Source organism: Perca flavescens, chromosome 5 (assembly GCF_004354835.1).
Source record: "Perca flavescens isolate YP-PL-M2 chromosome 5, PFLA_1.0, whole genome shotgun sequence".
In the NCBI taxonomy this organism is placed as follows: Eukaryota; Metazoa; Chordata; class Actinopteri; order Perciformes; family Percidae; genus Perca; species Perca flavescens.
Window position 1 is genome coordinate 34,988,154 of NC_041335.1, and position 23,751 is coordinate 35,011,904.

The 23,751-nt window shown below is 40.8% G+C and overlaps 1 protein-coding gene across 4 annotated transcripts in view; it reads left to right on the forward strand.

Moving 5' to 3' along the window:
* Nucleotides 1–22,931, forward strand: part of sorbs3 (sorbin and SH3 domain containing 3) — a 42,493-nt gene extending 19,562 nt beyond the window's left edge. For 2 of the 4 annotated variants that reach the window (XM_028577873.1, XM_028577872.1), the window contains exons 7-21: nt 2,072–2,110; nt 2,456–2,543; nt 6,073–6,181; nt 8,750–8,803; nt 8,948–9,055; nt 9,637–9,692; nt 11,617–11,687; nt 12,222–12,250; nt 12,430–12,476; nt 13,784–13,898; nt 14,769–14,894; nt 16,802–16,903; nt 18,390–18,493; nt 18,613–18,719; nt 21,442–22,931. In XM_028577873.1, the coding sequence (XP_028433674.1) occupies nt 2,072–2,110; nt 2,456–2,543; nt 6,073–6,181; nt 8,750–8,803; nt 8,948–9,055; nt 9,637–9,692; nt 11,617–11,687; nt 12,222–12,250; nt 12,430–12,476; nt 13,784–13,898; nt 14,769–14,894; nt 16,802–16,903; nt 18,390–18,493; nt 18,613–18,719; nt 21,442–21,503 (1,217 nt within the window). In that variant the 3' untranslated portion in view covers nt 21,504–22,931. The remainder of the gene's footprint in view (nt 1–2,071; nt 2,111–2,455; nt 2,544–6,072; nt 6,182–8,749; nt 8,804–8,947; nt 9,056–9,636; nt 9,693–11,616; nt 11,688–12,221; nt 12,251–12,429; nt 12,477–13,783; nt 13,899–14,768; nt 14,895–16,801; nt 16,904–18,389; nt 18,494–18,612; nt 18,720–21,441) is intronic. The other 2 variants (XM_028577874.1, XM_028577875.1) reach the window with 2 other exon arrangements.
* Nucleotides 22,932–23,751: the final 820 nt, after the last annotated feature.

Genomic DNA, 23,751 nt, shown 5'->3' on the forward strand with positions numbered 1-23,751 from the left:
CTCAGCCCCTCCTAAACCCAGCTGTTCATTTGTCTCTATTATGTGTTGCGTAACAGAGACACAGTCACTGTCTTTTTGTGTGGTTCATGGCACCCTATCGCAGCCCTGAGATGGGTTTTTTAGGTGGATTTTTTTTCTGGATCAGTTTTGTTTTAGGGATATGTATTTGAGTACAGAGTTTAAAGTCAGAATTCTGAGATAAAAAAAAAAAGTCAGAATTCTTTTTTAGAAGAAGAATAAATAAATCAGACTTTTTTTAAATTCTGACTTTACTCTGATTAAATTCAGAATTCTGACTTTTTTCTCAGAGTTCTGACTTTAAACTTAGAACTCAATCAAGTTTTTCACATGTGGCCCTAATCCTCTTCCATATTCATACCTCTTAATTTGTTTTATTTGTAGTTTATGCCTGTGGGAGCTATCTACTTTATGTCTTATTTATTCTTCTGTACAGTACTTTGGTCAACTCTAAATGTCAAAGCTGCTACGGTGCAATGTACCGAGGTGCTGCTGCTGATCTTTAGTGGAGCAAAGTCATTTACTTGGATGTAGTTTTTTTGTACTAGTTACTTTGTTGATCACATTTTTACAGACAAAACATAGGGTCAGTTTATTACATACCATTTTTAGTTTTAACTACCCAGCTGAATCTAAGTAGTTAAAAATTGGCTCCAACTTGATCAACTGCAACAATAAAAAGGCTTATGATGCATTAATATATCAGGAGAATGATCAAATATACATAACATAACTATAATAAAAACACTGTGAAAGGGAAAGGTGCCATTCTGCATAATTGTGTTTTTTCGTAATGCAAGACATTTACTTGTATCAGAGAACTTTTACACTGTGTAAGTATCAATAATACAGTGGTGGAATGTAACTAAGTACATTTACTCAAGTACTGCACTTAAGTACAAATGTTGAGGTACTTGTACTTTACTTGAGTCTTTTCTTTTCATGCCACTTTCTACTTCTACTCCGCTACATTTCAGAGAGAAATATTGTACTTTTTACTCCACTACATTCATCTGACAGCTTTAGTTACTAGTTACTTTACACATTACACAAGATTTTGGGGATTTGGGATTTGGGGTGTTATTTTGTGTTTCTGGTGCTTCCACACGCATACAAACTTGGGAAAAAATATCCATCCATGCTGTTTTGAGTGGGATACAGGTTTCTGAATGTCTTCTGCCTTCAGTCTCCGGGTGAGCTGTTCAAAATCAGCAGGGCTTTCTACGCCACTAGCCGAAACGAGGTGGCGCTAGCGCTAGCATGCTACCTTGTTCTCAAAGGCAAAACACTGCTACAACACACACTAGTTCACCATAATCTACAAAAGAACTACCTACATGTTCCAGTTCTGCAGGTGTTCCACGCAAAGTTGGATGTGCACCCTCATTTAGAAGAAGTCTCCCGGCTAATCCTGCCTTGTAACTTACCGAAGTTGGAGAAACAGCCTTTCATTTACTGTCTATGGAAACAGCTAGCTAGCTGATATATAATCCTTACCTAGGTACTGCGCATGTGCGAGTGCCAACAAAGACGGTACAGAAGTAAGATGTCTCACTCTGTAGCTAAAACAGAGAGCTCAACACACAGGGTGAAAAGAGGAGCTGCAGCAATGTGCAGTACAACAGAAATATGGTGTTTTTTATGTAAACCTATTCTGGTACAACCTCTAAATACATCTATGAACCTGAAAATGAACCTAATATGAGCACTTTAAATACTTATACACATACATTTCCTGATGATACTTACATAATTTTACTTAAATAACATTATCAATGTAGGACTTTTACTTGTAACGGAGTATTTTTGACAGTGTGGTATTAGTACTTTTACTTAAGTAAAGGATCTGAATACTTCTTTCACCACTGTAAAAATACTCCCATCATAAGAGTATCATAAGAGTGGGTGGATGTCACTATTGGACAGACCCAGCCATGTTAGGAGGGTACAATATGGCTGGATTTGTCTTAAAAAATGAGAACTGTACTTTGATTGATTTGTCTGATATATAAAGTACTCCAGGCTGACAAAAAGTTTCTCTGTTGTACTACAGAACCTGAGCTGGAGGATTCGGAGCGGTGGTCAGCCGAACGTAAGTGAATCCACCAAAGTCCACATTGTCGTCCCGTCCTCTTACATCATCACTTTTTACTGAAGACTTGTAATTACAGGCATACTTGTAATTTATGTGGGTGGCGGTGGGGGGGGGGAGACATTTGTCGCCTTTTTGTGTTTTTTGTTGCTTTTATTCAAGTGTTTTTCCAAGGTTTTTGACACTTGTTTGAATGTTTTTGTCTCTTTCTTTGGGAAATTTTATTTCGATATTTTTGTCGTTTATGTTTTTATATTCATGCATACATGTCCCAGGACCTCCCTAGATAGTTGGAGATTTCAAACCCCCCAGTGTTGAGCCCAAAGTTACACCCCTTGTCTGCAGGACTCCAGCTATCTGCCAACACAGAAGAAAGAAATGAAGCAGACAAGGATCTCTTCAGACTAACACCTTATGGCGCTCTCCCAGACTGGTGAGTTTACACAGCTGGGATCAAACTGCCTCGGGGACACCGGGAGGCATATAACAAGTATTTGAAAGCAATTCTTGAGTGTGTCTTACCAAAAAAAAGACTTTGGCAGAAATTAAAGTCCCCTTTTAGAATATTACTTGAGTAAAAGTCCTAACATATCTGAGATTTACTGTACTCAAGTATCAAAAGTAATTTTTTTTTTTAAAAGATAAGTTTTGGGGCATTTTAGGCATTTATTTGTATAGGGCAGCTTAGACTTGAAATGGGAGAGAGAGGGGGAATGACATGCAGCAAAGGGCCACAGGTCGGAGTCGAACCCTTTCCACTGCGTCGAGGAGTAAACCTCACTGTAAAACCCGATAAGTTAATATAACTCAAGAAAATTGGTGGAACTGATTACATTGAAATTTTTAAGTTTTGCTTACTCAGATTTGTAAGTTAAACAACTTACTAGGTTCATTTAAGTGACATTACCATCATTTTGCACATAAAACAAACTTTCCTGATCAGGTGCATTTACTAGGTACTTTGTTTTAATAGTACATATATATATTTATTTATATATATGTACTATTAAAACTATAAACTAAACTATATATATATATATATATATATATATATATATATATATATATATATATATATATATATATAAAATAATAAAAATTCTGTTTCTGTTTTTGTCTTTGTTAATGTCAGGCTTTGAATTTGATGTTTAAGGTGTAATATATATATATATATATATATATATATATATATATATAAGCCCCAAAAGTAACTTTTAAAAAATATTAAATATACTTAATTTTTACTTTTACTTTTAATAATTAAGTATATTTAATATTAAAAAAGTTACTTTTGGGGCACCTAAATATATATATATATATATATATATATATTTGGTCGCCCCCAAAAAAAGATATATATATATATATATATATATATATATATATATATATATATATATATGGGTCTTGTGAAAAAAGTAACTTTTTTTTCAATTTTAAATATACTTAATTATTAAAAGTAAAAGTTAAAAATAAAACTTTGAGGCTTCCTTATAGTTATGCATTATTATTCCAGGTTTCTACACCTTCTTAAACATCAAATTCAAAGCCTGACATTAACAAAGACAAAAACAGAAACAGAATTTTTATTATTTTGCGAGGAAGAATCTTTCACTCCAACGTACGATAACATATCTTGCAAGTAAGGAGTAACAAAGATGGTTAGGGGAAATGTAGTGAAGTAAAAGTAAAAGTTTCCAGAAATATAAATAATGAAGTAAAGTACAGATAGGTGCTCAGTTATGCTCATTAGGCCTAAAAACGTCACGTTTAACGCCTCTCCAGAGAACGACAGAGAGTTTATTATGGGAGCTGGCAGAAATGGCCCCATTGAACTCTCTTCGCGGGTAAAATGAAGGATCGATTTACTACTTTCATTGAATTTTCGGTGTTCCAAAAAAAGAAGTGTAAAACTAGTGATAATAAGCAACCTGTTCTCACTCCCACCTCGTAAAATACAGACGCTTGGGCAGTGGCTCTCAGCGTCAGATACCGACGCAAAGGGCACCCTTCAGCGTGTGTATGGGACGCCCCGGGCAGAGCAGCAGCTACGCAGCGCTGTAAGATGACGTAGTATTTAGAGACAACGGTAGCGAGGAGTGTGAAAGACCGAAATTCCGCACAGGGACATTTGTTGGGGTGGTGAATGGGTCAATCAACAGGGGTTTGTGTCCCACGTGTCACGTTTCCTTAACCCAACTGTCCCATTCTTGTCCCTCTCCTTTCCCTAAACCCAACTGTCCCGTTCTTATCCCTCTCCTTTTCCTAAACCGAACTGTCCCGTTCTTATCCCTCTCCTTTTCCTAAACCCTACTGTCCCGTTCTTGTCCCTCTCCTTTTCCTAAACCCAACTGTCCCGTTCTTGTCCCTCTCCTTTTCCTAAACCCAACTGTCCCGTTCTTGTCCCTCTTCTTTTCCTAAACCCAACTGTTCCGTTCTTGTCCCATTCTTGTCCCGTTCTTCTTTGCCTAAACCCAACTATCCCGTTCTTGTCCCTTTTCCTTTCCTAAACCCAACTGTCCCTTTCTTGTCCCTCTTCTTTTCCTTAACCCAACTGTCCCGTTCTTGTCCCTCTCCTTTTCCTAAACCCAACTGTCCCGTTCTTGTCCCTTTTCTTTTCCTAAACCCAACTGTCCCGTTCTTGTCCCGTTCTTGTCCCATTCTTGTCCCGTTCTTGTCCCTTTTCTTTTCCTAAACCCAACTGTCCCATTCTTGTCCCGTGTGTCACGGAAACGTACCTTTTATGAGCCCACCCACGATCTTTTCCTTATCCTAACTGCATCAAAAGTGACACTAATAGTCCCGACCCAGCACGTTTTCAATAAAGTGCATTCAGATATGATGCTAAAGGAGACTTTTAGTGTCAATAACAAACGCCAAAGACACCTGACCGTCAGAATTTTATGCGATGGGAGTGAGAATGTGCTGCAGTAAGTTGGTATTAGTGGTGAAAAAAAAAACAACAAAAATGTTTGCCACGGGAGGATACCAAGTTGTCCTGGCCGACAGGAAGACATCCCAAGGGTTAAGAAGGAGCTGTAAAATAACCTCCAGTTTTGTGAAATGTAATGAAACGTTTGGACACTGCAACTGACATGGTGGTGTCTTATAAACTCATGAGGGTTGGGCACTTTGTGTTTGCATGAATCAATCAGGCAATCAATCAAATCAGTAGTAGCTAGTAGAATACACATAGTGCTGGGGAAAATCAGATATCGCTGTATTCTTGACCAATCACATCAATGTCAATATTGTGATGATATTATCGGCTTGACAGTTGGTGCTTTTACAAAATATTTTCACGGTAGTCTCACCTGGTAGAGCGCGCGCCCATATAGAGAGGCTCAGTCCTCGACGCAGCAACCGCGGGTTCGATTCCGACCTGTAGCCCTTTGCTGCGTGTCATTCCCCCTCTCTCTCCCCTTTCATGTCTAAGCTGTCGTGTCACAAATAAAGGCCTAAAATGCCAAAAAAATATATATATATATATATTCACAATGAAGTTTTAGATAAACAATCCCCAATAACGTGGACATAATGACTAGGTGGGTCAAAGCAACTAATAGAACAGTCTGGTAAGTTCAGAAAATTACATCACTTTACTGTCATTCAGCCTTTAAAACAAGGTAAAGACAACACTAAGCCATATTACGATATATACAAAATCTAAAATGATATTTAGTCTCATATCACAATATTGATATAATATGGATGTATTGCCCAGCCCTAATACAAACCAGTATGAATTTACTTATGTGAATACAAACCAAAAAGGCCCAGAGCAGTGGAGGGAAAACGTGTGGGACAGACAAGTTTGGATTTGTTTTTACAGGGACTTACAATGGAGCCGTGATTTAGCTGCTGTCCATGGTGTGTGTGTGTGTGTGTGTGTGTGTGTGTGTGTGTGTGTGTGTGTGTGTGTGTGTGTGTGTGTGTGTGTGTGTTGGGGTGTTGTATTTCAGGAGCGAGGATGTAGATAAGCTGTCGGACCCGGGAAAGCAGCACCCTCAGCCGAAGAGCATATTCGACTTTGAGCCTGGAAAGAGCAGCCCCTCGGGAAGCCACAGCCAGGTAACACACCTCACACGCTCTCATAGTTTATAATAAAAATAGGGCGTGATATCATTCAAGATGCAAAAAAAAAAAAGTTTGTGCATGATTCTTTTAACCCCTAGTTTCATCCAGCATTGTTGTTGGTTCTTAGCGTTGGAATTCTTTGTGTAGTCGCGCACTGTTTTCCCCAGTGAGGCGGATCAAGAACAGGTTTGAGGATGGGCACCTTTTCTTTAAGGATTAAGCCTAAATCCTCATATTTCATCTTCTCACGCGAGCCAACTTGTGAGTGTGGTCTTCCACCGGATGTGCCCGATTTTTTTTTTCTTCTATTCAGAGGACCCAGCATTCATTTATTTAGTTTTTCATACAAGAGAAGACAGGTATTATGCTGAAAGTCGGTGATTTACAAGCTAGTGACACATTGATTCTTTATTTATTTACCTGTGGGGTTGTAGTGGATTGTCCCGGGGGTTCCAGGAGCTTTTTGTAATTGAGTGTGCAGCCGTTTGTATGTGTCACTGTGTTTAAACGTCCCTGGTGAGTTACAGAGCGGCGTCTCTAAGGGTTTTTTGTTGTTAATGTCTCTTGCACCAATGTCCCAGATCTGGTGCATATTGTGCCATGTGTCTGCGCTTGTGAAGAAAAGGAATCTTTGTTTCCATCCCCCCTCCCACCTCCACGGGAGCCGAGGTGTCTTGTGATCCGTATTATGGTGTTAACCTCTTGTGGTGTATAATGGCTCACAGCATGGAGCCTCATTTCATTTCCTTTTTTATGACCGCGGCCTATGTTCTATCCCCTGGACGGCGTTTAGAAAGCCATGCAGCGCTCAGACCATATCAGGTGGTGTGCTGCCCCACACTGTGTCTGTGATTGGAGGCAGGATGAGTCCTAGCTGAGGGGAAGGTCTTGGCGTCCAGAGGGACACATTCAGCCAAGGTTTTACACAAAAAAAACCAACATTAAATGGAGTAGGGGGGGGTCTGTCGCCAGCAGAGCCTTTTAAAGTAATGCTTGGTAGAATCAGCTGCTCTCTCGGTGTTAAGTCTTTGTAAAGAGAGGATGAAGTAGCGACTGTTGTGAAATCGAGTTCATACGGAGCCCCTAAAGGGGACATGGGAATTTTTTTTTTTCCTTTGGTGTGCACGAGAAACCAATCTGAATAGTAGTCAGAATGGCTGCCAAGTAGGAGGTATTCATGTACACGATAGTGTCATCAACAAACTTAAAGCCGCAGTGTGTAGTTTCTGTCGCCCCCATGAGGAATTTTAAGTAATGACAACAATGCTGTCGGCGCACCGTCCCCACCACCTCCTCCACGCAGTTGCTAGTATACAAGGAGGACACGGAGGATTAAAATAACATGATGGACTCTTCAGAAGAGGTCATTATCTTCACTCGAATTTCTCCGCGGGAAAGTCGCCGGACGCCACAATCTTCTGAACATAGTCACACTGAGAGATCCAGAGAGAGTTGTGTGGAGCTGATAGTCTTAATTAACTTTGTAGCAACTCATTTGGCAATGGCTTGAATGTAACGGATGTTCATTAATATCAGAAAGTTATGCACTAAAGCTTTAAAGATGATAAGGCAAATGTTAACTGATTTCATGCCGGGAATGTGAAATAATAACTTTAGCCACATGAAGTTAGCAGTTCTTTGTTTGCATCATTTTGTGATCCTATATATATATATATATATATATAGATAGGTCGGTGCGAGATCTCCACCTATCTAGCGAAAACGTTAGTTTCAACATTAGTGGGGGACAAATTATAACCGGTGGGTGTCCCCAAGGACATTTTGAGCATCAAACGCTTCAGTTTGTGCCTTTTTATGCAAATGTCTTCATTCATGTAAATATTATTATTATTAGTTAATTAATCTGCTGTATTGTTCATAACTTTCTTCAGATTGAAAACATGACACGTGTTTCGGGATGTGTTTTTATTGGACTCATGCACATCTTAAAACAAATATAAAAAACTTTTTGACTTCATTACCCTGGTTGGTGTAACCCTCTAGAAACTATGACATGCTGTCAGATAGGGCTGCTCGGTTATGGAACAAATCATAATCACGATTATTTTTGTCAATACTGAAATCATGATTATTTAACATGATTACTCATTGACTTTTGAAAAGATGTTGCAATTATTGAATTTAAAATAAATAAAAAGTTAAATCCACATTAAAAACAGCTTGCACTGTGAAATTTCCCTTGATACTTTTCCCATTTGACCTTTTGGTATCCAGACAAAATAAGAGTTTACTTGCAAATCTAAAACGTTTTGTTCGATTATTCCATTTTGGTGATAATTAGGAGCCAAAATCGTAATTGCGATTAAAATTTCGATTAATTGCACAGCCCTAATGTCACATTTGCTATTTGGTCAAAATCTTTGTGGGGCACACTGTTCAGGTGGTCCCACATCCCTCTTAACTCCTAAAAAAAATAAAATAATTGAAAGTGGTGAAATGGTGGCAGCTTGGCCTGCGCTGTACAATGGCGGCTTCATTATTTCCCCAAACAACCCAAAACTTCTGTTCATTGTTGTCGTCTCTTTCTCTTCCTGTCCTTAGGTCCACGTGTCCCCGAAGAAACAACCTGAGCCACCAAAGTCCACTTCAATCGAGGTGAGCTGCTTTGACGTTTGCTCCATTGACGTTTCATCCTATAAATCGTTAAAAAGGGACGCCATTAGCTCCAAAAAAATGTTTTAGCACACTGTATTAGTGTTTTCATTTTTGCCCTTCCAACTCCGCGTTGCTGGGTCTCAGGCCAGCCTGGTCTCTGAGCTGAGTCGGTTTGAGGCTGAGCTGGACTCGGATATCAAGGGCCTGGAGAGGACGCTTTCCCAGAAGAAGCAGCGTCGAGGCCGGGGTGAGGTACTGAGCCCCCCTCCTGACTCTCTCTGCTGAAGCATCCCTGTTCCCCCGCCCCATCTCCTCCCCTCCAATCTAGCAGAATCCTCACCCACCCTCACCCTTTACTTTCCCCACTCTCAATTAAAGCTGCGTGCCTCAGTGAGACCCCTCCCTGCTTGCTAGCTGCGTTGTGTTGTTCCCCCCCACTCTGTGACCTGGATGACAGCGCCTGGAAAATCGCCTGCCTGCCTTGTTCTTGGATTGATCTGCTGTGTTTAATCACCTGCCTGCAAGTTGCAAATTTGGCTGCCAAAAAGACTCCCCCACCAGTGCTTGATTCAGACAGCGACTTAGATGCAGCCCTGCCAAAAAAATTTGACCGAAATCCCAGGCAGCTCAGACAGATCATGAATGGTGTTGTGTGTTTTTTAGTTGTTTTTTTTTTAAGCCCGAGGAGGATAGGACCCAGGGGATTTCTTGCTCCCTTGGGAGTGGTCAGCACCTCTACTTTGTCTGAGTTGTTGTGAGATTTCCTCTGAGCAGCGAGATACAGTAGGCTGCAGGAAACAAACTGTGTGTTCCAATGTTCGCTCTGCTTTCAGGGGGCCAGAGACGGGGACCCGGTAACTGCTCCAAAGACTGCCACTGCAAACTCCAGGTCAGTTGAAAACAAAGACAAGCAAGGTGGGATATGATTACTTCAAATGATATTCAGCAGGTTATAACATATGCATTTTGTTTATCATTTGAGATGCCTTTTCCTACAATAGATTCCAACTAAAAGTTTTTTTTTTTTTCCTGCATTATTACATGACAGTGGTCAGTTGCTCAAACATCAAACATAGCATTGTACTCAAAGTGTACAGTTTGTCTAACACATGCCAATGGGGCTGCATAATATAGATTGAGGGCTTTTTAGTACTGACTATGAATAGCTTGCGTTTCTTGGCACGTTTTTCCCCCATTACTTATTTTTGAACGAAGCTGTGGCATTCCTGTTTTCTGTTCATGTTACTGTTGGAATGTGTTCACCGACAAGTGGACAACAGGAGTTCAGAGACATACATGTGAAGCCACTCGAGCAAGTAAAGGCAGTTTTATTAATAACTAAATGTCAATGATGTTATTGACAGTTTAGCAGGTCTTAAAGTGGTATTCGTTTTCCGTTGTGTGGATTGTAGACAGGTTCATGGGTCAGTCACCACATAACAGACCTCCTCTGAGCCCTTAATCCACTTTGACATTGCTTCATCAAGCGGGAGGAGCTGCCCATTGCTTCTTGCTGTTTTTAAGAAACCCAGCGCTGTGATTGGACAGCACGGCCATTATTGCTTTGCAGGGTACCTGTTCTGTTAGTTGATCAGGTGACTCCTGGGCTGGGTTCTGTTGGGAAGCTGTTGAACTTTAACAAGTTCAAGTACGGTATTTGTTTCTTCAAACAGTGGACCACATTCCACATTTCTCACCATGTGCGTAATGCTCTCCTGGAGGATTCTCGCTGTTGTTTGCTAAGTTGAGTTCATGGGTTTGACCTTTTCTGGCTAGGTGGTATAAGGGCTTTTATTTTTTTATTTTTTATTTTTTTTTAAAGAGCCTGTTGCTAAGGACATTTGAAACCAAAACAGCAGCAAGAAATTGACAGTTTTGTTTTTATCGGTTTTATCTGACACAGTGTGTGTGTGTGTGTGTGTCTATCTTTGTGTGTGTGTGTGTGTGTGTGTGTGTGTGTGTGTGTGTGTGTGTGTGTGTGTGTCTATCTTTGTGTGTCTGTCTTTATTTGTGTGTGTGTCTGTCTTTAAGTGTGTGTGTCTGTCTTTGTGTGTATGTCTTTGTGTCTGTCTTTATATGTGTGTGTGTGTGTTTGTGTGTGTGTGTGTGTTTCTGTCTTTGTGTGTATGTCTTTAAGTGTGTGTGTCTGTCTTTGTGTGTGTGTGTGTGTGTGTGTCTATCGTGTGTATGTCTTTTGTGTGTGTGTGTGTGTGTGTGTGTGTGTGTGTCTATCTTCGTGTGTATGTCTTTGTGTGTTTGTCTTTATGTGTGTGTGTGTGTGTTTGTGTGTCTGTCTTTATGTGTGTGTGTGTGTGTGTGTGTGTGTGTGTGTCTTTGTGTGTATCTGTCTGAATCTGTATGTGTGTGTGTCCCAGCTGCAAATGTTGGACTACAAAACAACCCTGTCTGGAAATATGCAAATAAGTTCAGAGAGAGCCAGACGGGAAGCTTTGGGTTTTGGATTCAATTTTAACTCGGAAACAATAGACTCGTGATTCTGATCATGAATGGAGTTTCGGGGCTGTAAAGATAATTTACGCTCCAAACCTTTATCGGAACCAGCTTTTCAATTCAAGGATAGCAACATGAGTCGCACGGTGTCATCTGCACGGCCTTCTAGTGTCTGATTATTCGTCTCATCTCTGTCCAATGTACAAGAAAACAGATGTGTTGTACAGTAAATCTGGATTGGGCTGTGTGTATTTCAGTATGTGTGGGTTTTGCTGTACTTTGATGTCGTTAGAAACCCTATCCCTTGATTGGGAGACACAGTGATAGTAATATAAACATTAAAAAAAATCACTTTTTTTCAGCAATTCATCAGCAGCCAAGCAACCTGTCCATCGCTCTGTTGGCACATCACTGACCTCTGCTCCCACATATGGTAAACATGGAGTTTCTTCCCTTTTTTGGCTCTGCAACACACATGACACACCAAAAGACATGTGAAGGCCCCCTCGTTTAATCAGGCAGCATATATTTGATGAAAGCTATCCTGCAGTGATCTAATATATTTTGAAGGTCCCATGATCCTCTTTCATTGCCACTGTTGTCTTCTGCTTTGGTATTCAATATTTTAGATGAGGCTGATGTGAGCATGGAAAGCATTTGCAGTCCCCCCGCCCCCCCTATAGAATCATAAGGTGCTGTAAATGGGTGGGGAGGAAGCCCACAAAAAATAGGAAATGGAACTCGGAAGACCTGATTGAAGATTAGCTTTATCCAATTGTTTTTCTCTGGAAATTAGTCCAGATGGAGCCAGCTTGAATAATTTCCAGGACCCCTTTTTGAACTTATGCAGTTGTTAAGGCTGAGATTGCTTTTTCATAGCAACACATCCAACAACAACATTTGTTGAACAAAAGAGTGCACGTTTTAGTCTCCAGTCATACCGCTGTGCCTTTGTTTTGCTCCACAGTAGAAACTCCTACTCCAAATGAGAAAAAGGTAAGTTTCTATGTCTTGTTACCTAAAAGGCTGGAAAATCTTTTTAAAAAGCTATTTTGTGAAGTGGTTAAAGGTTTTGATTTTGCCTTTGTGATCTGAGTGCATTCTGAGTTGTTCACATAATAACTGCATCTGTACAACTTGTCCCATGATGCTGACTGATTTGTTTGTTTCTCCAGATGAAAGCAGCGCGAGCCAAGTTTAATTTCCAGGCTCTGACACCCAAGTGAGTGACTTTCAGTGTGAGCTGATAAAATAGATTTGCCATTTCCTTTCTTGCATAGTGATTTACATTTCTGAAAGAAAACAAAACATTGTGTTATGGCAATACCAGCAGGTCACAGAAGGCTTGTATTATGTGGACGCGCTGACAGTTTTGTTGTCATTACTTAGAATTCCTCATGGGGGCGACAGAAACTACGCGCTATAGCTTTAAGTCAGTCATTCCAGAGTTTTTTTGTGATTGTTGCGGGGCAAAAATCCTTGATTATGCGGCACGTTTTCTTTAAAAATGCGATGAAATATGCGGGATATTTATGCAATTTTACGCGATGAAATTGCGGGAACTTGCAAAAACTGCGGTTTGATGAAAAGGAGAAAAAAAAGTGATTCCCCAACACCCTGCTTTTCAATGATGTTCACGTCGCATAACAACGTTCCCATGGCAATAGGGGAAAATGGCTGCTCTTGTGTGAAGTAAACGCAACATTTTTCAACTTTCTGTTAAGATATATGTGACGTTTTTGCAACGAAAATGTGGGGATTATGAAATCATGCAAGCCCTGCGTATTTTGCGCGGAAATCGGCAATTTATGCGGTGAATGTGCGCCGTATTTGAAAAAATGCGGCCCCTGCATAAATATGCAGACTTTGGCTTATCGCATAATCACGTTTTTCTGGAGGGACTGTTAAGTACTTTTTAGTTGCACAGCATGTACCTTTTGCAGTCATTACTTCTAGGATTTTACAGCACTTTCAAAATAAAAGGAGAATAAGCATGAACATGTCAAATGCCATGGTGGGCCAAAACAAAGGGAGCACGGGCCCCAAATTGGGCAACCTTGCTGTAGATCAGGGGGTCGTCAACGGTTTTTAAAGGGGAACTATGCAGTTTTTTTATTAATAGCCTAATAATTGTTGGAATGGTTTTACAAATCATTTTTTTTATGTTAAAACATACATGTGGCACAGTGACTCCTTAGGATTAAATGTATCTGTGGATTGCCTTAGTGGCCAGTAAGCAGTGGGGATTTATATTTACTAATCATATGTTGGATTCATGTTAAGACTTTTTTATTATTATATTTTTTAAATAAAAATGTAACAATAATTTGGAGGCCCCCCTGCATTGACTCTGAGGACCCCCTTAAGGGTCCCGGACCCCCTGTTAAAGATCCCTGCTCTAGATCAAATCTGAAGTCTAAATTCTCTTTATAATGCACATTTGAAGCAATCAATTCATTTTGAACTTTGATTTCTGTATTTCTCTATATGTGTGTGTGTGTGTGTCATTATTACTGTTCTTGTCTGCAGGGAGCTCACGCTGCAGAAAGGCGACATAGTTTACATCCACAGGCAGGTAGATGCCAACTGGTTTGAAGGGGAACATCACGGAAGAGCTGGCATTTTCCCCACGTCTTATGTGGAGGTAAATTTCTTTGATTTGATGCTGATTCTCTGTACTGTTGCTTTGTTCCGGTTGTATGAGACTAGGGCTGGGCATCGTTTTGGTATTATTCAGATTCTTCCTTTTGATTCCGGTTCTTATCGATTCTCAATTCCGCTTCTTTGAGGGCTGGAGTTGAAACGGGTCACATGCTTATTTCACAGATAAGAGGGACATTTTATTTTGATTCGATGGTTTTACCGGGCTTTTTCAGCCACACTTTAGAGCGCCGCTTACTGTGTCCCATGGCTGCAACACAACAGGCTCCTGGCTGCTATATACGGAAACCAAAACTGTTAAATTTGGAACTGATGATCGGATTCGAAACCAAATTATCCAAACAATTCCAATAAAGAAACAATTCCATTGAAATCGTAATTTTTTAAAGGTCCCCTGGCGTGAAAATTTCACTTTATGAGGTTTTTTAACATTAATATGCGTTCCCCCAGCCTGCCTATGGTCCCCCAGTGGCTAGAAATGGTGATAGGTGTAAACCGAGCCCTGGGTATCCTGCTCGGCCTTTGAGAAAATGAAAGCTCAGATGGGCCGATCTGGAATCAGAGCAAAGAGCAAAGGAAGTAGCAAAGAGACTTCAGATACAGTATTAGGGGACCACTAAGGTCTATATAAAAGAGACTTCAGATACAGTATTAGGGGACCACTAAGGCCTATATAAAAGAGACTTCAGATACAGTATTAGGGGACCACTAATGTCTATATAAAATTATCCAAAGAGCACCATGTCATGGGACCTGTAGACGATTCCAAGAAGTTGGAACCGTTACTCAATGCCCAAACCTATTTAAGACCCTGTGAAACTGGCTCAAAACTCTTTTCCTTTGTCCTCCATAGATTCTGCTTCCTACTGAGAAGCCCACACCTACAAAGTCTCCCACTCTACAGGTGTTGGACTATGGGGAAGCTGTGGCTCTTTTTAACTTCAACGGGGACCTACCTGTTGAACTTTCTTTTCGGAAAGTGAGTATTGCTGTGATGCTGCAACAGAGAGGCAGACGCATTCTCTTCACATTTGTATGGGAACACATGAATTTGTAGTACAAGTCAGTTTCTGGCTGAAAATTTGATTTGCACAATAGACATCAGACATTATCTAGAAGTTATATGAAAAGATTGATGCCACTCCTAATGAATGCTAAATGGGAAGCTACTGTACCAGCAGCTGGTTAGCTTAGCATAAAGACTGGAAAATGTGATTGTTTGCATTCCTTTAAAGCTACATTGTGTAAGAATTTCTCCCATCTAGCGGTGAAATTGTATATGACAACCAACTGGTGGCCGAACCCAAAATTAGCTCTTAGTATCTCCATTGTTTACACGCAGCTGTTCTAGCTGTCTGTGTTACAACTGCATGACGTGACTTGTCTGCCAGGGAAATCACGACGTTATGCACAACCATGCTATAGTTAGCCAAGCAACTATGAAACTTTGAATTTACACAAATAGGCAGAATTACCTGTCGAGAAGAAAGCAGGCAACTTCGGCGTCCCTTTTTAAAATCCTTGCTCCTTATGAGCTCTTTCCATCTTGGAAAAGCCCCTCCAATATTTACTTTGGTCTTGTTGCTTTGCCTGTCTTTTTAACTTCCTTGGTGACTTCGTTACATGTCCTCGAGAATAGGCATGATCCTCCATCTTCAACAGGCTTTCAAATCTGCCGGCAGTCGCGAGTAATCTTCTCCCCCTCCCTGGCATTCGTCACGGTGCCACTAGGTGTAAAAGCGCGAAATGCGGAGGTATGTCACTCTTCAGCTAATGTATTTTAAAGATGGAGGCGCAACATGGCAGCCATCATTCGAGTGAGTCGCTCGTATGTATTCTATTGTGAAAGAACAATGTAGGTTTAAACCAATCACAATCGTCTTGGGCGGAGGTAAGTTCCAGATGCAGCGACGGTGGCTCTGCAAAATAGTGTCGGGAACATTTGGTGGAACATTTGCACCACGCAAAAGAAACCGCCGCATACAATATTAAATGAAGTTTACTGTTCCTCAATACAGTAAGGTGAACTATTTAAATCAGCTGATACACGGTTAAACCTCATTAGGTCTTACCAGTGTATCTCCGTGTGTACTTCGTCCACAGCAATCCAACCAATCGGTCCCAAAACGTCCCAGTTAGAGATGAAATGCCGTAACCATATTCCTTGTAAATCTTTACAACCGTTCCCCGAAAGAATCAAGCATGCCTTGTTGCACCATCCAGATTTTCTTTAAAACTTTTCTTTAAGCCATTAAGTAGCTCGCTACTCGAAGTAGCTCGCTACTCGAAGTTTGTTGATGTTTCGGCAACACACAGAACGTGAGGGGCAAAGCCTGACATCAGTCTTTATCCTAGGAAATGTACTTCCATTGATCCAGACTAAACTAATTGACTGATAACTGTAGACACTAGCCAATATGTTAAACAAACTTGAGAGCTGAAATGGGTTTCCTCGGGAGGGTGGCTGGCGTCTCCCTTAGAGATAGGGTGAGAAGCTCAGTCATCTGTGAGGAGCTCGGAGTAGAGCTGCTGCTCCTTTGCGTCAAAAGGAGCCAGTTGAGGTGGTTCGGGCATCTGGTAAGGATGCCCCCCTGGGCGCCTCCCTAGGGAGGTGTTCCAGCCACGTCCAGCTGGGAGGAGGCCTCGGGGAAGACCCAGGACTAGGTGGAGGGATTATATCTCTAACCTGGCCTGGGAACGCCTCGGGATCCCCCAGTCAGGGCTGGTTAATGTGGTTTGGGGTCCCCTGATGGAGCTGCTGCCCCCCGCGACCCTACCCCGGATAAGCGGACAAAGATGGATGGATGGATGGATGGATATTATATTTTTCTCTGTGTAATATCTAACTCTGCAAAACTCTATTCTATTCTATTTTTTCCCCCCTAGGGTGAGACGATCGATATAACCAGGCGTGTTGACGAAAGGTGGTTAGAGGGGAGGATCTCAGGGACCAGCCGGAGCGGCATCTTCCCAGCCAATTATGTGCAGGTCAACAAGATGCCCCGCACCAAATTCTCTACTGATGACTACTCGCCAGGCCCCATGTCTCCCGTCTCCCCCGGACCCCAGAGTCCAGGGCGTCCCCTCCACTCACCCTGCCCACGCTCACCATTATCCCCTTTCACCCCCACTTCCCTCAGCCCCAAACCTGAACACTCCCCGCTGAAGCCGTCTTCGCCTGTACCTTACGGCAGCCCAGCTTCACAGTCACGCTCCCCCACCCAGACACCCGTATCCAAAGAAACGGCCGATCGGTGGCCCTCCAAAACGGCTTCCTCGCACACCAACTTGAACAGCCAATGGGCTGGGGCCCACTCGGCTAACCAGAGCTCCGTGGCCAGAGCCGTTTCACCTTCCACTCAGTCGTCAGCGTCTGTACACAGAGCCGGAGCTCCCGTAGCAAACACTCCCAGATCCACTGACCCCCCACAGGTCCGCTCTCACTGTCTGCACCGCCTGTCACTGCATGTCCACCCCCACACTCTCACTGTTTGTGTTCATAGGAATGTTGTTCATCATCTCTCGTTTCCAGTGGTGGAATGTAACTAAGTACATTTACTCAGATACTGTACTCAAGTACAAATGTTGAGATACTTTACCTGAGTCTTTTTTTTTTTTTTTTTTTCATGCCACTCTCAACTTCTACTCCGCTACATTTTAGAGAGAAATATTGTACTTTTTACTCCACTACATTATTTGTTTCACAAAACATAAAAAAGCAGACATTGAAGAAATACAAAAATACATGAGGTAGAAACCTGTAAGGGCTTATATAAAAACCCCAACCAAAGTACATACACAAATGAAGACATACAAAATCAAGAATACATTAGTGTTAAAAAAAATAAATAAAATACATGTAGAGAAACAGAAATAATTCCCACATTTACAGTAAAAACCAACAGTTTCCTAAGAGTTATCCTTTTTTTTCTCCAAAATCACACAGTTTAGAGAGCAGGGCATTTCTAAGTCTATTTTTATACACAGAAAATGACATAGAGGAATCCATTAAATGTACATTTTCATTCCACAAAATAATTCCACAAAATTTGATAGAGAACTGACCGTTACTTTACAAATTAAGATTTTTGCACACAAAACACATGCAGTTCATGAAATATGGTTCTGTTATAGATTAAACTACCCAACGATATACAGGCCAACAAATACAGCTGAAATGATTAGCTGATTAATCACCTAGTTGATTGACAGAACTGTTTTGATGGTTTCCAGTTTCTAAAAATCAGAGGATTTTTCTGCATTGAGTACTTTTAATTGTAATACTTTAAGTACATTTTGCAGATGATATTTACCTACTTTTACGTAAGTAACATTTTCTATGCAGAACGTTTACATGTAACAGAGTATTTTTACAGTGTGGTATTAGCACTTTTACTTCAGTAAAGGATCTGAATACTTCCTCCACCACTGCTTGTTTCATAATGCGTGACATGAGCTTTCTGTTTCCATCCAGGGTGTGATAGGAAACCAGGCAGCTCGGTCTTATCCACACGTTAACTCCCTGCCGCAAACACAAGTGCCAAACAACCCTGATTCAACAGTGGTGCAACGCCAACTGTACGTTTCCACATTTTCTACATTCGTCTACATTGTTGCCGTACAGACCGAGTGTTGCAGCTGCGGTGAATTTGTGGCTCAGACCATTTTTTTTTTTTTTTTGCTGTTCTCTGTTTAAGATATAAAGCTGTTTACAACTACAAACCACAGAATTCAGATGAGTTGGAGCTCAGAGAAGGAGACATTGTGCAGGTGATGGAGAAATGTGATGATGGCTGGTTTGTAGGTAAGGAATGAAGATTTATTTTTAAAATCACAAAGAATGTAATTTCCAGTGTGTGTTACTCCCTTAATAGTTTCCCTCTGAAAGCACAGTGCAGCATGACATTATGTCAGGATGCAGATGGTTGACAAATTAAAGAAGAAAAAAACGAAGTGTTTTGATGTTGGGCCGCCATTGCCTGTCATACCCCTCAAATTGCATCTGTGACTCCTCCACTTGCGTGCCCTTCCTCCTTTCCCGTCTTAGTCCCTCCCAAATCCCGCTGGATGTCCCACTTTTCGGCCAGATGTCCGTCACCTTCTTCTGTCTTTGTGTTGGCGTTCTAAACTCCGGTGGATTTCTGAGGACTATGATTAACTGCTCCTCAGATCTCTGCAGGGTAAATCCAGACAGCTAGCTAGACTATCTGTCCAATCGGAGTTCCCTGTTGCACAACTAATGGTGCTTTTCCATTACATGGTACCTACTCACCTCGCCTCGACTCTACTCGCCTTTTTTGGTTTTCCATTACGAAAAAAAGTACCGGTACTTTTTTTAGTACCTGCTCTGTCGAGGTTCCAAGAAGGCTGAGGCGAGCCGAGAAGGTGACGTGAAACCCTGCAGGCTGCTGATTGGTCGGAAAGAATCGTCACTGATCACTGCATTGCTAGCGAGAGACAGCATTTTTAAATAGTTTAGCCAGCGGTGTTTTTTTGCTGCCGGAGGCTCCACGCAGAGCTTTCTCCGTAGCATACAAGTGGCCTGATGGTTATACTGGTGCGCTGGTGTGTGCATGTGTGGTGTGTGTGTGTCGAGTCGCTGTAAGTGTGTGTGTGGGGAGGGAGAAGTGAGAGAGTGACGGCGATTATCTCTGCAGCGAGTAGCGACTCTAGAGTCATATATATGTGAGAGAAACAAAGCGAGTAGCGACTCTAGAGTCATATATATGTGACCACGGTGGGAAATCTGGAGCAGTAAACGTTAATTATCTCTTTGATATCATGTTGTTTACGGAGACGGAGAACCAGGAAATGCGTTGGGGATATGTCAATGGGGAAAACGGACCCACAGCGAGTCGAGGCGAGTCGAGCAGGTACCATGTAATGGGAAAACGCCATAAAACAACTTTTGAACATACACACGTTCCACCAAAACAAGTTCCTTCCCGAGGTTTCTTTTTTGCAGAGACACCGTTGCTTCGTCTGGCACTTAGCACTGCCCATGGCGATTGTGATTGGTTTAAAGAAATGCCAATAAACCTCCCAAATGTTGTGTGGACTAGCCAGACCTTCCTCCGCAGCGCTGGGCCACCATGATGGAACATCAATCTTCGAAAATATACTCCCTCGTTAGGTGTTTTTATAACACTGGTGAAGGGCACTGGCTAACAAGTAGCTCCAAAATCTCTGATAGGTGTTGTATTAAGAATGGGTGAGTTCGAAGACCCTGATTCACATATTTTTCAGACATATCAAACCATTCAGAGCGCCCTTGTGTCCTTAAGTATCTGCATCCCGATTTTATTTAGGTTCCTTCAATTTGTCACCTTTCTGTAGATTGTACACCAATGTTTATGCTTATGTTTATTAGTTTTGTACACATAAACATAAATCACAATTAAGAAATTTAAAATACATGTGAAGGTGTGGTAGAAACCACACCCAAAGCACATACTAAATGTAAAATGTAAAATATAGAAAATCACCAGTACATTTTAAGTATTAGTGTTCAAAAGATTTACAGTATAAACAGTTTCTAAGAGTGATAATTCTTTTCCAAATCAAATGCTGTGGACAGCAGGGCAAAAATAATGATTGGGTTATCGGTAAAGAAAAGTAAAGTCGTTTTTTAAATAGAGATTGTTAAATCTTCTGATACCTCAAATGGAATCACAAAAGTAAAGAACTCCTGATTTCTATACAGACAGGAGTTCTATAGGCTACATTATTAAAACAAACGTGGTTATTCAATAGAATTTCATAGAAATTGTTTGAAAATTACATGAATTCTTAGTATTTTGGTTACGTTGTGACCAATATTAAAACATTCTGCAGCACCAGTACCCCCTCTAGTGGACATCATGAAACAGTGCAGATGCATTGCAGTAATCTGCACAACAACAAACTGTGCATTCATTGTTTTAGTTTTAGAATACAGGCCCGTAGATATGGGGGGTTCAAAAGACCCCTCCTCCCCCCACTGCCAAAAGGTCCATAGTTTAAGTCTGTTTTTGTTGTTGTAATAAACAAGTGTGTTTTAAAATAACGACGGCCAATAATTTTGAATCCCCCTCAAATAAAAATGATCTAAACCAAGCCATAATCTTGTTAAAAGCACCACTTTTGTAAATGTGTTAAACTGGCACGCAACATATACGTAATAATCTTAGGTCGAATGTATCAACAATCCACACAACTAACTTTATGCACTCATAGCAAAATCTGTGAGGTGTGAGTGTGTGTGCGTTTGGACTAAAGAAGGTGATCTTGGTAAGCATTTTGACAACATTGTAGTGTGCGTGTTAAGATACCAGCAGACAAGCTAATCCAGCAGAAATTAGTGCATTAAAAGTCACCAAAATTAAGTATTTGAACCTCATAATTAAATACAAAATGAGGGGGAAAATTGCAAAAAGGTCAACTTTTTGAAATAAAGAACCCCCAAACCCCCCCCATGCTATTACGTGCCTGGAACATATGCATTTGTTTCTGTTGTGTGACCACAGCGTGTGCTCTGTTCTCTGTAGGTACGTCAGAACGGACTCGTGCTTTTGGGACCTTTCCTGGGAATTACGTGGCACCTGTTTGACCTGCTCACTTCCTGCTTGCCCCCCACCCACCTGGACTCATAAGAGCCCAACCAATCACTCACTCAGCTCTCTCCAGCAGATCCTTCTTTGACACCGCAGCATTTCTTCATCACACTCCCCTACACTCCCTAACGCGGCTTAGTCAGACCTGCATGTTCAACAGAGGCGAAGGCAGGGACAATGAGTGGTTTTTCACCTCACCTCCCTGCATGAGTGTGTGTGTGTGTGTGTGTGTGTGTGTGTGTGCGCGTGGGTGTTCCACTGAGACTTGGAGAGTTGTCACACACACCACTCGAGAGAGGAAAGAATGAATGCTGATGATACTGTTTCACATGCAAAGAATGGACATTTTTGTTCCACAACTAGTTGCAGCTGAAGGAAATTTACATTCCTTCCCAGTGACCAGCGCTGTTCCGTCTGAGGTCCTGACACAGTGTGACACTGCATTCAGCTTCTTCTCTTCTTTTTTTTTGTCACCACAGCGCCATCACAAACCACTGCTGATAATTTATGAATTAGGATGGCACATTTTCAATGGATTTTTTTATTTTTTTTTAATCTACCCTTCAAATATCTTCCTCAGATTCTCTTCCAGATCTCTGAAAGTTCCCTGGGCAAGTTTGAGGAAACGACATGGACATCTTTAGATGTGTGCGTAAAGTGAATCACAGTAAGGGCGCGGACGTGTCAAGAGAAGTTTAGAGCCTTTCACGAGGCTATGCAGAAGAGGAAATTAACAATTAATGTGCGTACTGGTTTCCTAAGCAAGTTATTCATTAGCGAATATTTTGGGTTTTTGTTGGATGTCCCTCTTAAGCCATGAAGTGGAATGCCAAATGTGAAAGTAAAGATATAGATCATGTTCTGCGCTTGCTTAGCTCTGAAATGAAATGTCAAACTGTAAGTAGTACAAGATCAGCCGAGTTGAATAGCTTCAAATAATAAATCTGCAGCAAATGGGTGAATGATCTTTTGAAGTATTTGAAGTACTGTAAAGCTCTGTGTGCCAAATCTAACCTTTCATGACATTTTTATTTCTTTTAATTCTCCATTAAACAATCCCAGCTGACTTTATTTCTGCTATTGCTGCTGTTATAATGTTTCCTCTGCTTACGGGGCAAAACATTCTCACTTTGACAGTATTTCCAAAATCACTTAAGTTTGTACCAGTGCAACTTTTCACAAGTGTGACCTTTCGAAACCCAATTAGACATCATAATCATGTGGTCATTCTGCAATTTTATATGATATATTCATGATTTCCCTGTAAAAATGAATATTTAGTAGACACAGGAGATAATTGTACAGACTGTAACCTTTTATCAAATTCAAAGTATAATATATATTTGCTTATAAAACAATGTATCTCATATGTATGGTACGCAATTTTTTTTTTTAAAGCAATAAAACATTACAGAGTGATATGAGCAAAGCTTGCGTTCATTTGTTCATATTGTGAAATGCTTTTCCTATATGTTAATTCAACAAACAAAAAGGCAAGTATGGAGCTCGCCAGCAGGGAAGACCAGTGGAATATAACCTTCATAGCTTCAGCTACAGGTTTTTGTACTGAATCTTGCAAATGTACATCTGTGACTATAGGGTGGCTAAAGTTGTACTGTGTAAAATGGACCGACAACGCCACCTAGGTTGTTTGTTTTTTTTATCTGGAGGAGAGCAGTAAAAAAACAGTGAAACCCTTGTGTTGACTTTGGGTCAATTGACCTGTTTTCAATTTTTGTTTTATATCAGAAAATATGGGACGTACAAATAAGCGCTGAAAATGTGTAATAGAAAAATTTAACAATTTAAAACGTTGGAAAAAGCAAAAACAAACTGTGAAAAAAAGGCGTCAAAAAAAGTGTTTTTTTTCAAGGATGATGGGAAGACAACAAAAGGGTTAAAATGAAATGAATTCAAACTAATGAAAGAAATAACAATGTTTACTTTAAAAACTAGGATACATTATATTAGAAAACTGTCTTCCTTAAAATCTATAAATACAAGCACTCAAGTCAAAACACAACTAATACATATAAATCTATATTCACCCAATTTGTGTGTGTGTGTGTGTGTGTGTGTGTGTGTTCCACTGAGACTTGAGAGAGAGTGACACAAAAGGTCAACAAAGGCTACAATTTTACTCAATACTGTAATTGAAAATGAACAGAAATTTGAATATAATGAGATGGTAAAGCTATAGGTTTTAGTATATTTCTTTCTTGAAATTCTCTGTGTTGGTTAAGT